The sequence below is a fragment of the Falco punctatus genome (genome assembly GCF_963210335.1).
Source record: "Falco punctatus genome assembly, chromosome: 4".
Lineage (NCBI taxonomy): Eukaryota > Metazoa > Chordata > Aves > Falconiformes > Falconidae > Falco > Falco punctatus.
The window spans coordinates 100,763,620-100,779,469 of NC_137583.1; the positions used below are offsets into that span (position 1 = coordinate 100,763,620).

Here is a 15,850-nt window from a genome sequence, read left to right on the forward strand (position 1 = left end):
CACACTATTTTAGTAATTTCGTGAACTGTATTTTCCAGTTTCGTTTATTCACAAATTATTGGTTTCAACCTGAGAAATTCCAAGTTATTTTAATGTACATTGTAATATAAGCTATTCACAAAAGACTGACATCTGAATTTTGTCAAAGCATGGGGAAAACCTAAAAGCATTTATCAAACATTTTCCTAAAACTGGGCTTAACTACAATGTGGTTTTGTCTTCTCTCTCCACATATCTTGATTGGCTAGTTCTATTTGAAAAACAAAAAACAAGGGCACTTTCCAAAGTGCCAATTTTAAGTCCTTCCTTTCCCTGCTATTCAAAAATTTAATTTCCTTGATCTTTGGAGGAAAGTCTCGCATTATTTCTGATGCTCACAGCAACCACTTTGCTCATACCCCTTAGCACACAGGAGCCCGAACTCTTCTGTAGTACAGTCGTTCAAGGTTTTTCCCTCACCCTCATTACATGTACAGCTGTCTGCCTCTGAAACACCTGCCAGGTGTATCCCCTGGCCTATTTTCTCCTACTAGCCTCAGCGTCACCCTCCCCTTTCATTATCCCTACTTCCAGCCGACCTCCACCATCCATGCCGACGCTGTCCCCCCCACCACAGGGGACCCCAACGACAGCGTGCCTGGCGGCCCGCTCGCCATCGCCAGCTAGGCCAGCTGCCCACGACACAGGGGGCGCCACCTCCACGCTCTCGTTAAGACGCGATTATTTCTACCCCCTTCCCGTGCGATCGGCCCAGGCAGGAATTACAGGCGTGGCCATTTCACCACGCTCACTAGCCCTCCAGCCCAGCATGCCCTCCGGAGGGAGCGGGCGGCCAACTGGCAGCAGAGCGGCCGCCAGCCGGGCGGGCCCGCGGGCTTCGCCCTCGGCTCAGACCTTCTACGCCTCGACCTCCCCCCTCATTCCTGCCTGCTCCGGGGCGCTTTGCTCAGGACCTTTAAGAAGCCGCAGCCCAGCGCGGTCAGGAACGGGAGCAAGGCCTGCCCCCGAGTGCCGCCGAGCCGCCCCCCTGCCCTCAACTGCCCCATCCTGCCCTCCCCTCAGGCGGCTTCTCCCCTTCCGCGGCCCCCCCGCCGCTCTCTGCCCCGCCCCGCCGTCGCGGGCGCGTTCCCCCCCGCCATTGGCCCGCCGTGACGGCAATGGCGCGGCCTCCCCCCGCGCAGGCGCGGCGCTGCCCTCCTCGCGGGCTCGCGCGGGTGTCCTTCGCTCCGCCTCGCCCCCGCCCCCTCCCCCCCACCCCAACGGCTCTCCGCGAGCCGCCGCGGCCGTTGTTGTCAGTTGCGTCTGGGAGCCGCCGCAGCGGCAGGGCCCGGCGGAGCAGCAGCAAGCCAGTCAGCCGGCCGGCCGGCCAGCCAGGTGCGGGGCAGCCGCCGCCGCAGCCCCTGCCGCCCGGTCGAGGTGTCCCCGCCGCTCCCGCTGGCGCCTTCGGCCCTCTCTCTCCCTTCCCGCCGCGCCCCCCGGCCCCGCCGCCGCTCCCGAGGGCAGTCGCGACGGGCGCTGCCCATGCAGGGGGCGGCGCGGGGCGCGGCGGCCCGAGGAGACGCCGCTGCTGCAAGCAGTAAGTTGCCGGCGGGGTCGGGCCGGTGAGGACGGGGCCGGCCCGGTGGGGTGTGGTGGGTTCCCTTCCTCCCCTGCCTTCGCCTTTCCGTTTCTCCCGGAGCCGGCCTCGCCCGCCGAGCTCCGCTCGGCCGGCCCAATGGCGGCCTCGGCCCAGGAGGCGGCGGCGGGAGGACCTTTCCCGGCCGCCGAAGGTCGGTGTGTCGGTGCCGCCTGGGGCTGGAGGAGCGGGATCTGGGGGGAGGGGAGGAGCGGGTGCTACTGCGGGGACGGCGGGCTCCCGGCGGGAGCCTCCCGCGCCCCCCGGGCGGCAGAGCCCGGCGTGCCCCACGCCCGGCCCTCTCCCCCGCCCAGGCGCTGTCCGTGCGATGCGGCCCCGCGGCAGCCGCACGTGTGACCGGCTCCCCGCCGCGCGGCTGACACCTGACCCCGCGCGTGGCGGTGCCCGTGCGCGCCCGCCCGGCCGCGTGCCCTCGGCGGCCGCCCTGCAGGGTCACCGCAGGAGAAGCGGCGGCGCGTTCGCCCCTCCGCCACCGCGCTGCCCTCGCCGGCTCCGCCTCGTGTGTTCTGTCGCTTGGGAAAAGAGATAAACAAGCCAGGCGAAGCCCTCCGGTTCGGGAGTCGGTCCGGTCACGGGTGCGCGCTGGGGGAATGACGGTGCATCTTGCCCCTCGGCCCGTGTGCGGAGCCAACAGGTTCGCCTAGCGTGCGAGCCGGGGCGCCGCTCGCAGCGGGAGCGTGTCCCCGACGGAGCCGGGGGGCACTGGTGCCCCTTCTTCTTTGTCAATACGCGCATCGCTTCTGGCAGTACGCTTGCTGCAACGAATTTACCGCCTTTGCGTTACTATAGAAATCGGTCAGATAAGTAGGTAAGTCCTGGATAGAGGTCTCCGTGCTTTTTGCGAGGTGGGTTTTGGCACCCAGATGGTACTCCACTGGTTAAGTTGATGGAACGTTACTTTTAAAGCTGTTTTGGTTGATATACGGTCTTGGTAATAGCCGAAGGACAGATACGTGTGGTTGGGTTTGGTCGTTGGTGGGTTTTTGTTCTGTGGGGTTTTTCTTGGTTTTTTTTTTTTTTTTTTTTAATGAGTAGACTGAATAAACTGTTGGAGAACATCCACTAGGGAAAAAGCCTACATTGGCCAGAGGACGGTTGGTGACAAATGTGACCTATTTTCAGATTGGATATTTTTATTGGTAAGGAATGCTGGAACACCTGTGAAGGAGAAAGCTTGATGTGGGCTTATAAAAAGCTTTGAGTTTTTGCTTGTGCATAGAGAGTTTCTTACTGATCGCGTTGCTTTCAAAAGCTTGTTAAGAGCAGATATGCAGAGAAGTGGTTTCCTCAATGGTACCATTACAGTTCCTGGAGCAGCTGAAGTGTATTGTGTGATTTACAGCCATCTAGCATGAATGAATTGCATGCAAATCTGCTTACGCCTGCCCTCTGTAGTGCAGTCACTACTTAGTCATATAGGCTGCTTTTTGGAGTTGTTTGTTATGGATATATTTAGATCTTCAGGCTCTGGGGAAGGACCAGTTTAATGAATCTCAGCAAAATGAAATCTATATAGAAGTGTTTACAAGCAAATGTTCATTATGTTGGAATTAAGCAGTTTTTGCAAGGCGTGCACCATTAGGAATTGAGTTAATCAGTGGTGGGGTTTTTTTGGTAGTATATCACAGAAAGTGGTAATTTGGCTGGAGGTTATTTTTGTACTATTGCTAATCCTTAGAAGGAAAGAATCCAAAAGAAACTTACAAAGCTAACAGTCATTGCTATATATTGCAATCAAATTTTAAGTTGTGGAACATGTTGAAATGTGAACTTAGACTAGTATCTGCCCATTTTACTTCTAGAGCATGAAAACGTCCAGATTTGAGGACTTAACAATAAAAGCAAAGGAGGGGAAGTCCAGTCTTGTCTTGCGTTTTTCCTGAACATTCTCGATGACCAGAAAAGTGGTAGAATGATGGCATGATTTTTCAAGTGGTTGGGAAAAGAAGCTAACTACTGAATGCTGGAGTAGTGCCAGCTAAGCAAGGTATCATCTAAGACAGCACGTTCATCTGGCTCTGAGAGAATCTTTGCGTTCCACAGCTGAGGCTTCCAACAAAAACTGGGAAAAGGGAAGATAACATCTTAAGAGGCCTTAGTGATAAACTGTTGTGTCGTGTTTTTTTTTCGAGTAGAGTTTGAGTTTTGGATACTGAAATTTGTGTGGTGTACTGCTGTTCTTGAATCATCTTGCTATGAGAACTGATATTCCCCTGTGGTGTGGGTGGTTGCACTGTAAATACATCGTCTGCTTTCTGATTATTTTAAACAAATAGAATGTTAAGAATACGCATGTTAATATGCTACTGCAGATATTCTACTTGCAGTAGTCATCTTCCTCGTGCACTGTTCTGACCAACCTGATCTAAGACTTTAACTCACTGCCTTCAATACCACCTTTGAATAACTCTTTTGCAGTCTAACGCCTTCAGTGTGTCGTTGTTCTTTTTATCCCACTAGTGACTGTAATGCCAAACTAATGCCTTTGTCTTGCTTTGCCTGCCTTGCTTTCAAGGGCGCAGTATCCTGGTGCAGCTACCTTTTTTTCCTCAGAATGTGTCTGTCATGAAATAATGCACTACTTTTCTTGGATTTTTGTCCGCTTTCAAAAAACCACTGAAATGCTGTAGCTATAAAACTTCTTGATGAACTTATGTACATTCCTACTTAATAGTGGGTTTTAATTATGTCTTAAAATAAGAAACCAGCGAAACATGGTTCGTTTTGTATATAGGGCTAAACTGCAGTGTATGATGAATATAGTACCATTAAATTGCATAAGCTCTTAACTCTAGTAACCTATGGGGTTCTGCACATCTTCCTTGTCACACTGCTTTCAAGCACTTAACTGAAAGCTAGAGCTTCTGTAATAATGTAAAGTAGCTATTGTTTTAATACACATAACAGTATTATGTAAGAGCTTAGGAGGATTTGAAAAACTGTATATTCACTTACAATTCTGGGATAGCTTACCCTAGCAGAGTTCTAGTACACATAAGTTGATTAAGTCACCAATGTTAAGAACTTAATGAGGAAAAAGGGCTGTGTAGTTTTTACACTTGTGAAATACAAAACAGAGCATGTTCACTTTCTGAGAAGCTGATCTCTCAGCTGCACAGTGGTCTTCTACAACAGTGTTGGGACATGAGTGTTGCACTGAGTTTGACAGACTGATTTTTCCCTCTTCATATACTGTTCTGTGACTTCTGCAGCAGTCTTCTATCTGATTACTGACTGGACTTAAATCAACTTTTTTTGAGAGATAAGGTGATAGTCTAGACTTTTATAATTTTAGTTCATGTTGAAGTATGGTGAATTTCAAGTGTCTGCCAGTTCCTAACTAATTTAGGATTCTATAAATGAGGATAAAGTATTGAAACTGAGTTACTATAGGTTGGGGTTAGTCTGTTTCTTAAGGCTTCCTAAATAGAAAATGTCAGTATGTCAGAGGCAATGTAAGTCAATTCAGTTACTTAAGTTTTATGTTACCACATGTATTGCTAAATGGATGAAGCGATGTGATATCTAAGTTCAGGGATAGTTCTTAAGACATTTAATAGAGATTATTATAGCTTGTAATAGGTACTAAGAGTATGTACACATATTTGCAACTGAATACTCACATTTGAGCTAGTGTTTGATGCTCCCTTGATACAGAATAAAAATTATGTTTCATTCTGAATTTACACGGCAAAGGTCGTGTTAGGTATCACAACAGTGGTAACTTTCTAAAATGTTAAGCCACACTGAAGTGTTTATTGATTAATCGTGGAATGCTCCTGTTAGGGGTCTTTGCTATGTGGTCTGGCATGAGAAAATTATGTGGTGATGTTAATAAGTAGATTTTTTTAAAAAGGTGAAACAATTCTGAGAATTCATGAACATGGAGTAGGTGAAGTGCTTCCTCTAAAGGAGTCCAGACTGGTGGAATAAAGTCAGACTTGTCTGTTTTCTGCAAAGTTCCTGCAGTAGGTGTTCTGGAAATAAAGGTGTAGTATCCCATCTAAAAGATAGCGATACTGTCATGAATCACAATGATATGACTTCTGTCTGATATGCAAAGTATTTCTTCATCAATTTCATGTTCTTAGTTACTTGGGGACACACACACACACAAAAAGGGACAATGTGATGAAATTTGGAATATTAAAGCCTTCAGGCAGCTACTTGGATACTGCTTATCAAGCTTGGAAAAGTGTAAGTTTGGGCGAGGCAGTCCACTACCATTATCTCTGTTGCTTATAAGTCAATTGACTGTAAAGCTTGTTGGTTTCTGTAATCTGCAGACTTCTTTGGTATCAGATCTTGACTGGTTACGTTTATGAATGTGTATAACTGAAACACCCATGCTAATTTCCTGTAGCTGAGGAGAATTTTTTCTTTTGGTGGAAACTGCAAAATGCAATCATTTAAATTTAAACTAATTTTTTTATTATTTAAAGGCATCACAGGGTCTGAACAAAGTTTTCTAACTGATTTGCAGGTACAAAAAGAAAATACTGGCAGAAATCACAAAATTTGGAGCAAGTCCTTTTTAAAACATGTTATTGTGTACTACTGTGCAAGAAGATAATTTAAGGGGCGTGGCCATTTGGGATGATTTGTTCTTCTCTTAATCTGCGGTAATACTATAAGAACAACTTTAGATCTTAAGTGGTGTATTGCTGAAGCATCTGGTATGTGAACAGGGGGGTGATGTTGTCTGCTTGTATTACTTTTTTTTAATTTGTTTAGCTAGATACTGGACTTTGGGAGTAGGCACAAGAGGAAAATGGAGACAACGTGAAATTAATTGCTTTTGGAGCTGTGGCTGGTAGGAGGGCTTTAAGTGGAGTTCTCAGATGCAGATCATGTTTGTCTTGTGTATGCCTCCTCTTAGAAATGGAAAGTGCCTTGTGAACTCCAGTGATTATTAGCATGGTTATGAAAGTATCTTGGGCTTTTAGCACATTTCACAACTAGAGGCAGTTGGAATCAGTGCCAGTGACTACTAATGATGGGTTTGTCAGTGGAGCGTAGTTTGGCACATCTGTCCTCTTAATAGCTTTGGTGTGTAGTCTGTAATCACAATCTTGCTATTACTGCTACTATCTTGCTGTTGCTTTGCAATATCTACCTACTTTGCTGTCTGTATTTTTCTCCCCTCATTCACCTGCTTTTAGTGAAAGAAAAAGGAAACTTGACTTTTAAAGTGAGGGGCCTTGAAGGACCAATTCAAATCGGTGACTTTTTTTCACTTGTCTGTATTGAAGATGATTCTTGCAAAGGTATCAACTGTCTAGTGGGGTTTCTACAACACAGTTCCTAAATTTTCGTCTGCTCTTTGCTAGCATTCTGCAAACCACCATGTGGAAGAGGAAAGCTTAAAACTTTCCATGCCTGATGTGACTGTACTAATCTTTAGAAAATAAGATGGTGGACAGCAATCCATAAGTCTAAAAGTTTGGGAATTTCTTGTCTAATAAATAAAAGTATTCTTTAATTGAGATAACAAATATGATGTGCAATTCAGGGTAAGTTCAATTTTTCTTATGCATCAGAGCTGCTTCAAAGTCTCACTCTTAGATCTCAGGTCATGCAGGTTCTCATAATTTTCTGTTACAAAATAACATTAGTAACTTTAATTTCATCTCAAAACTAAAATACTACACCCCACCCCCCAACTTTTTTGTTTATAGGTCCAGGAGCAATGTTTTATTAAGTTTATTGGCCTGCCAAATATTTCTGCTGCTGGCTGTTCACTGAATAGTGGACCTTAGAGTTGAAGCATTCTTGTTAGCATTTTGGTTTTATTTCTGGATTCTAAGAGGAGTTAAGGCTAGGCACCAGTAGCTCTGATGCCTGCAATACATTCTAAACTAATGAAACACATTTCACTACAGGCTTCTCTTATATTTAATGGCAAAATTGTATCAGCAATTGGCAGTTCTTGTTTTTTTTCAGAGCAAAATTCTGAAGACTATTTAAAACCAAGGGATAAAATTAAATTTTGCAGATTAATTCTTTTTGTTTGGAACATAGAGCTACTTGATAACTTTTTGTCTTCATAATTTTAGGCTTAGCCATGCTGAATGGTAGAGAGACTTTCTGATACATTGTGACGTTTTGGTAATGCTGTGTGAGGTGGATGCTGATGCTGTGTGAGATGATAGGAAAATAAAAGAAGTGCATGTACACCTTCAAAAATCTACTGTAGTGTTTTATTGTGGAATTCACCAGGAGCAGGAGAGTTTATGGGATTTGTCCTCAGTGAGGGGGAAGATGCTGTAGTGCCATGATGTAATGTGGAAAATAACGCATTAGATAGCATTGTGTATATAAGGCCTGAGTTGTAACACTGCTGCCCCTGTACATTGTCTTCTGTCCACCCCTGCCTCCCCCGAATGCTGCATCTGCAAAGTCTTTGGCTGTAGAGGAAGGGCTTTGCTGGACTGTGACACCCATGTGCGGAAACAAAAGGAGAATACAGGTACTTCAGATCCCAAGTCCCCTATTGAGTCTCGAATATTCAAGGAGTATTGGGTAGTATGAAGCTTAAAAAGTTTCATATACTCTGAAAGAATTGCATCATGAGTAGTTTTCAGAGCATGTGGTATGCATTAAGTGTGTATGTTCTTCAGGCTTCACTCTTACAACATTTTGTACCTGTTTCTGGCATGTTGGCTTTCCCTTATATAAAAGGAAAGCTGACAGAAAACCCTCTTAGGGAAAAGCAGATTGGTACACTGGTGAAGGTGTAACATCATCCCATGTAAGTAGTGGCTCATACAGTAACAAAGATTGACTGTTTTTAAAGGCTTGCAGGTTAGGCTGTGAAGGTATCTTACAGTAGGGTGGCAGATAAAAAATTACAGGAAATACTGGAAAAAATGTTGAAAAATTATACTTGCGCAGTTTGTATGCTGAGTTGATGTTTCCTTCAGTCTGCTCTCAGATTCTAATGATTTGTACAAATTGTTTTTAGAACAAAAAAAAATTCTTCTGGATCTCTGATCAGTTTATGTCAAATCTTGTTTTACAGTTTCTAGGAAGACTAGCAAAATAAGTCTTACTGTCAACATATAATTATGTAGTAAATAAATAACAGCATCTATACCAATGATTTATCTGAGATGAGAGAGCAAAAGGAGAAACAGGGTGAAACTTACTTAATCTGTCTTGTGGTTGTGTGCAATGTGTGCATCTGCTGAACTAGTCATCCTAAACTCCTGTTACAGAAAATGAAAATGTGTACTTTTAAGCAATGATTCATTGGATGTATTTAGCTATCTGCTTTAGGGTGCAATTTGTTTTATCACAGACTCTTACCTGTGTTGACTGCATCTCCATTTATCGTGAGGGGGGACAGGAATGGTTAGCTGTCTGTGGACAGGCAAGTCCCAGCGAAGATTACTTCAGCTTTCATGTCTGTTAGCCTGGTAATGCAGGGAAGTTTTTGCATTGATAGTAGTACAATGTTTTGTTGAAATGGGACCTTGAATCTTCATTTTCTAAAGAAGTTAATCTACATAGCAAGGTAAGATGAACTAGGCTGGTCTTATAAGCAGTGTATAATCTGATGAAACTTTCTGGACAGGATTAATTGCTTAAAAATTATTGTCTCTGAAACATGCTGTTTTTCTAAACATATCTGTTAGAGATCTATTCATCCATCTTTTAGAGATGGTTGAATCACAGTACTGTTGCTAAGCTTCTTAACAGGATGCGTGCAATATTACAAAACAGCTTCTGCAGATCTCCATTACAGAGGCTGTTTGCAGTCTGTTGTGGGATAGGACATGCAAGCTTCTATGGAAGGAAGGATCTGTTCTGAATCTATTTACTGGTAAATGTCTACATTGCATAAAATGAGTATTGGGGGCGTAGCTGAATTCTGGTGTAGTTAGGGAAAACTGCAGTTTTAAAACTGTACCTAGCCACATGGATTAAATGCTACTGACGATTAGTAAGCTTGCCAACTAGAAGACCCAAACTCTGTAATGCTGAAAAATGAACTTACAAAAGGACTTGAGGTAATGTGAATGAAAAGACAGGGAAATATTTTCTGTGATGTAACAGTCCCTTAACTTTTTTTCCTTAGGCTGTAGCTTGGCTTGCTGGCAAAGTATGGCTGGTTGAAATTTAGATTGTTGTGTGCTGCAGTTTGCACCTCTTTTTGTTTGGTAAAAATGTTCAAGATGTCACATTGTAAACTGGATCAATGAAATGATCTGTTGTTAAAACTAACCCTGTTTTGGAGTGTAATGGTAGTAGATAGTTAAATCTGGATGTTTGAGGTGGTTCCATTTTTAGTTAGCCGCAAAAGTTTTACTGAGGTGACTAAGGAGACAGTTGCAAGAAAAAGGGTCACAACGAAGCTTCAGCTTGAAAGCTGCTGGTACCTTGTGAAACTGCACTTAGTTGATTCTTGTGCTTTCAAAGTTCTGCTTTCTTGCTCTAGAAAAGAAGCTATTGTGAAAAGTATTGATATAGCAATTGTGAGCCTTCAGGTAGCACATTTAAATTATAATCAAAGCTTGTATCTATATACACTATGACAGTTTTGCATCCATTTCCTACTACTGAACAGTTCTTAATATTGGTGTGTTCACTTAAAGCCATGTGTGCATCTAAGATCCTTGTGTTTAGCTGTGGGAGCTTAATTTTTGAAGTTCTATTTTAAAACAGAATTGAAGGTTTGTTGGTCTGTTATTATGGAGACTTCATGTTAAACTATTAATAAATCTGCATTAGTTTTATTTCTGCTAATAGTGCTGCAAAATTATTAAGCATAGTTTATCTTCCATTTCTGTAAGCTTTTATCCTATTGATTACTGTCTGATGTATTTCTCCAAGGCTTAAGCGTAACTGATTTTTGCTGGAATTCTGTTGACAAATTGATGTTTATGTGTATTCTGTCATTTAGAGATAAATCACTCACTGAGTTTGTACAAAGATGGTTGACAACGTGCCAAGTGAACAGAATAGTTAGTATAAATCTTTTACTCCTGAGTGTTATGGTTACTTAAATTCAGATGTTACATTTTTACATCTGGCTGGTTTGCTCTCTCTCCCTTTTGCTCTGCCAGGGATGGAACCTTCTTGAATTTAAGAAAGAAAAGCTAAGTCAAAGTTGTCTGAGGCTTTTTCACCTCCATCTTCCTTACCTCTTTCAGTAACAGAACTGGTTTTGTCATGCACTAAGAAAGCTCTGTCTGCAGGTGTTGTTTTTGCACCAAAGACTTCATATAAAATCTCTTTTAAAGCCATGCCCCCTCAGAGTAAAGGTGTTCCATGATCTGGGCCAGATTTGTAGGATGTGATGAATTCGTGCGAACAAAGATATAAATATTGAGGTTTGACTTAACATTCAAGAAAGAAATGTTCTGTTATAAATTTGAGCACTGGATTTTGTTCTGTTAGTAACTTCAGCTGCATAGGGAATGGCTGGCCATTTTTTGATACAACTTTTATGTTGTGGGTTTTTTTTTTAATTTAAGTGTTCTAAAACTATTAAGTAGTTTAGCAAAATGTATTGACTATAGGATGCATTGCGAGTAAAACAGATTTGTAAGGAGAGGTGATGTCCTAGTGGCAGTTCAAGAAAGTTAATCATTTTTCTTTTATTTCTTTGGTCTAGAAGCAATGAAGAGTCTGATTAGGGTGCTGTGGAGACAGCTGCCCGACAAAGCGTGTTTGTGTGGTTTGCTTTTTTTTAAATGCTTGCAGTCCTTTTAAGATTGAGATTGTAGTCTCAACCATATGGGGCACAGCTGATCAATATTCCCCCTGTTGCTTTGTACAGGTTAAGGTTAGGCGGTTTATGTGTGCGTATGGACTTTTTTTCATTAGCCTGCATTTGGGGAGTTAGGTCAGTATGATGGAACGTTATACAACTTTAATAAAGCATTACATGATAACATTATGTCAGTGCTCATTAGTAGCAAAAACACTCCCACCAAAACCAAATTGGCCTAAGGAAGGAGTATAGAACAAACCAGAAGATGTGTAGAGAAATGGGAGAATGCTAAAGCCTGTGGAATAACCTTTGTAAAAGGAGTGACTAGGACTGGAGTAAGATTGAACTGAAGGGAGGAAGCTAAAACCGAGTTGCTTGAGGCAAGATAAACAGAGTATGATAGTTCTTGTTTTGGAACAGACAGTGAATGAGAAGATGCACAAATTATCAGGAGATGAAAAACAAACAAGAGGAAGTGGTTCTTCTCACAGTACGTAGTTAAGCTATTAAACTTCTTGTTGCAGTATGTCCTTGAAACTAAAAATTCACATGCTTTAATAAAGCACCTGCCCAGTTTCACAGGGAGGGGTGGAATCCATCAAGTGTTATTACACACAAAGCCACTGCCCTCTGATGTAAAGAAGGTTTTGAATCTCTTAAAGATAAGGAGAGTTTCATTATTTATTATGTTTGCTGTTGTACTGTGTTTTTCCCTATGCATCCTCTAATGGTTACTTACTGGGTAGGGGAGAGTTTGACATGGGCGTTTGGTTTAACATAGCATGCTTTAATCCAGTTTTGTACTTTCTGGAGTAAGGATGGGATGGTATTATATGGTTAATTGGGAGTGGCAGGGGAGACTTTGTAAGAGCAGTATGGGATATGTCGGGAAGCAGATATGCCAACCCTGGTTTTGATGCTATGGCATAGTCTAGTGAGGTGGAGTGAGTTTTGGAAGAGCATCTGAAGCGTAGTGCTTAGTAGCAGAATGAAAGGGTACAGTAACACAAAAACCAGTGAAGTTTTTCAAAGCTTGATTATTATCTTTGAAGAAAAACAAACCCAAACCCCAGTGTTTATATGATTGTTAATTACCCTGTTCCTTAAGTTATGAGGTTTCAAAGGTTGATTGATTTCATTCAAATTTTACAGGGGTGGAGGTCTCAAACTGAATTCCCACGGACTTTGTTGAAGTAGACAGCTGGATGGAGAAGAGATTGTACCATGGCTACAGCTGAGAGAATCAGTAAGGTGAGCTTGTTAAACATCAGAGAATCCTCATAGGACCCCCAACCTTGTAATTTAATCCATATGAAACCAGGTTCATTAGTTTCACTGCCTGTGAAATAACTTGTTTAGCAGGCAGTGTTTTTAATCTAATGCTTCCATTAGTTATTCTCAGGTTGAAATGTGAGGGGCTGTTTGTTTGCCAGCTTCCTTTTCAAAGATTTTCTTTTTGAAGTTCAGTTTTGAAACTGCGAAAATACATTCTATAGAGCTCTGGTTTCTGTATTTTGTTGAGTTGGCAATAAGCCATCTAATTTTCATATTTCTAGCTACTTTGCACTCAAAGTGGGAGAAATAGTTAGCTTTTTGAGAGCTACAGAGTTTTATTTAAACCTCAATCGAAGTTAAAAACGCAGGAAAAGTTCTTGGGAGGTTTTGTGTGTGGAAAAAAATGGCAATGGGACATAAGACCTTCAAAAACAGGTTTGAATATGGATGTTTTGTAAGTTGGTTCTTAAATGCCAAATTAACTGGTAAGCAGCAGTACAGTACAAATAAGCTGAACTCTTGAGTTCTGTCCCTTTCCTTCCTACTCTTCCCCTTCTCATGACTCATTCCCAGGACTGACATACGCAACCTACATGCAAACTTTTTATCACCAGTTTTTATAACTCCAGTCAAAATATCTAACAGGACACTATTTAGCACGGAGTACATCCAACCCATATGTGTCATTTCAGCCTGTAAAGCTTTGTTCATTTGTTGTAATTACAGTATTGATTGATAATGCTCAAACTAGAGTAACAAAATTAAGTCTTGTATGTCAGCCTAAGCTTTGCTGAACATGAAGCTGTTAAAAGGAAGAAGGTAAAAGTCCAAAGTCGTGCCATCAGAACTTTGTATTTGGGCAGTTTCATGCTGCAACATGAAGGAATATGCTAAAAAGAAGATAAATCAAGCATGTTCTTCTTGTCAGTACTCTGTGCTACCCAGATGATTTCTGATGTAGCCGGAAGAGGTATAGATTTCAGCTTTGCCAGTTTTAACTATCCTTATAACACTGGTTTCTTCAAGTGTTACTTGCAAGGTTTCTAACTCAAGAATATGAAGGCCGCTGAGTTTCAGAGAAATTTTCATGATTGTACTGTTGAAATTCACTTTCTTCAAGTGTACTGATGATGTGATTTCAGAAATGTGTTGGTTATCACAGCATAGCTTATCAAACCCTTGGCAAAAAGCCCTGAAGAATTTAATAAGTTATCTGTAATAATGTGCCAATGTAACTTTAGGAGATCTACAAGATAATTTTGCCTATTTTTATACAAATAAATAATCTTGTCTTTTTATTTTTAGATATGCTTGGCAGTGACAATGGACTATTTATTTGCATCAGATGATACTCTTATATGAAAAGATCACGTTTCCGAAGAGTTTACTTCTGAAACAGAATGGCAGGCTTCAAACGAGGATATGATGGAAAAATTGCTGGATTGTATGACTTGGATAAAACTTTGGGCAGAGGCCATTTTGCTGTGGTCAAACTTGCTCGGCATGTCTTTACAGGTGAAAAAGTAGCAGTGAAAGTAATTGACAAGACCAAACTGGACACTCTAGCCACTGGACATCTTTTTCAAGAAGTCAGATGCATGAAATTAGTACAGCATCCCAATATAGTACGGCTGTATGAAGTGATTGACACCCAGACTAAGCTTTATCTTATCTTAGAGCTTGGTGATGGAGGAGATATGTTTGATTACATCATGAAACATGAAGAAGGTCTGAATGAGGATCTGGCAAAAAAATATTTTGCTCAAATAGTACATGCTATATCCTACTGCCATAAACTGCATGTAGTTCACAGAGACTTAAAGCCAGAGAATGTGGTCTTCTTTGAAAAACAAGGACTTGTGAAATTGACAGATTTTGGCTTCAGCAACAAATTTCAGCCTGGAAAGAAGCTCACCACAAGCTGTGGATCTCTTGCATATTCTGCTCCTGAAATTTTACTTGGGGATGAATATGATGCACCAGCAGTGGGTATGTCCTCTTTGAATTCAACCAGTAATCTAAATTTCAGTACAGTGATACCGTGCCGCTCTGTTTTCACTTTCAAGATAATGCCATATGTGGAAGCTAGCTAATTGGCAAGAAATAATATTATAACCTGGGTGAGTTAATGTTGGAGCAGCTGTGTTTGAAGGAGGTACTAAAAACATTCTCAAAAATGCTTAAAATTTCTTTTTGTATGAAATGACGCAATTGTATACATCGTAAACTTTTCTATTAATAGTAATGTGAATGCAATGTGTATGTTTGTATTTACTTTGTTAGAGGATGCATCTTCTTTTCAGAGAAGTGCCTGGTTTTAATGTATTTTTGCCATCGCCACTCCCTCCCTCTCTCCCTGCAAAAAAGTCCAACCATCCAGTGATTTTATTTGCTCAGTTTAGCCATATAAGAATGACGTTGTGAGCCCAGGCTGCTTACATGTTCTATGGCAAGGTGGTAGGAATCAGTTTTTAATAAATACTAGCTTGGCTGTGGAAGGAGGAGACAGGGAATTAAGGAAGGCTTTAACTCCCTCTAACCCTTCTCTGCCCTTTTCTTGTCTGAGAACTCAAAGTGGGGGCTTAGTTCCCAGTTGCTCAAAAGGTAAGAGAAAATAGTAATGTGTAAATTAGTCTGCATGTTTCTGACTGGAAAGGAGTGTGCTAGACAGACTACTACTGATAATTCTGTTACTGTCTTTAAGTCTACTACATAGATGTTAGAAGTAACTTAGAGGTGTTTGTTTTACCTTTTTTTTTTTTAATAGCTGTAAACATTGATAGAGTTACTGATTAATGTCCTCATACAGACTGCTTGTATCTGTTAGTTGAGGTAGAACTCACTTCTCCCACAAATTTAGGTACATATAATTCCAAATGATGCTTCAAAATTAGCTTATTGTAGTCAACGTGCCTTTTGTTCTTGTGTGCCCAGTATCTAATGCTTTTACTGTCTTAATAACACCCACTAGGACTCTGTCGCTCTGTGTGTGTGTTGCTATGGTTATAGTAGTGGCTGTAGTGATGGTTTAAAGTAAGACTGACGAGTCCAATTTATTGCTAATTTTCCTAAGGTAAACAACCAGCTAATTTTGTATGCTGACAAGGTATTCCCTCACACTGTTGAACTAAAATTTCTGCATTATTTTTAATACAAATACTTTTGGCTAGTAGATCTTACGGTCTTTGCTTAAACATTTGAATGTTAATTCATGGCTTCTG

The 15,850-nt window shown here is 41.8% G+C and overlaps 1 protein-coding gene across 3 annotated transcripts in view; it reads left to right on the forward strand.

Annotated features, from left to right (window-relative positions):
• The first annotated feature begins 1,237 nt into the window (after positions 1-1,237).
• Positions 1,238-15,850, forward strand: part of SNRK (SNF related kinase) — a 42,393-nt gene continuing 27,780 nt past the window's right edge. Inside the window, exons 1-3 of one of the 3 annotated variants that reach the window (XM_080387230.1) lie at positions 1,238-1,576; positions 12,507-12,605; positions 13,935-14,618. In XM_080387230.1, coding sequence (XP_080243356.1) covers positions 14,030-14,618 — 589 coding nt within the window. In that variant the 5' untranslated portion in view covers positions 1,238-1,576; positions 12,507-12,605; positions 13,935-14,029. Of the gene's footprint in view, positions 1,577-1,637; positions 2,445-12,506; positions 12,606-13,934; positions 14,619-15,850 lie in introns of those variants that run through there. The other 2 variants (XM_080387232.1, XM_080387231.1) reach the window with 2 other exon arrangements.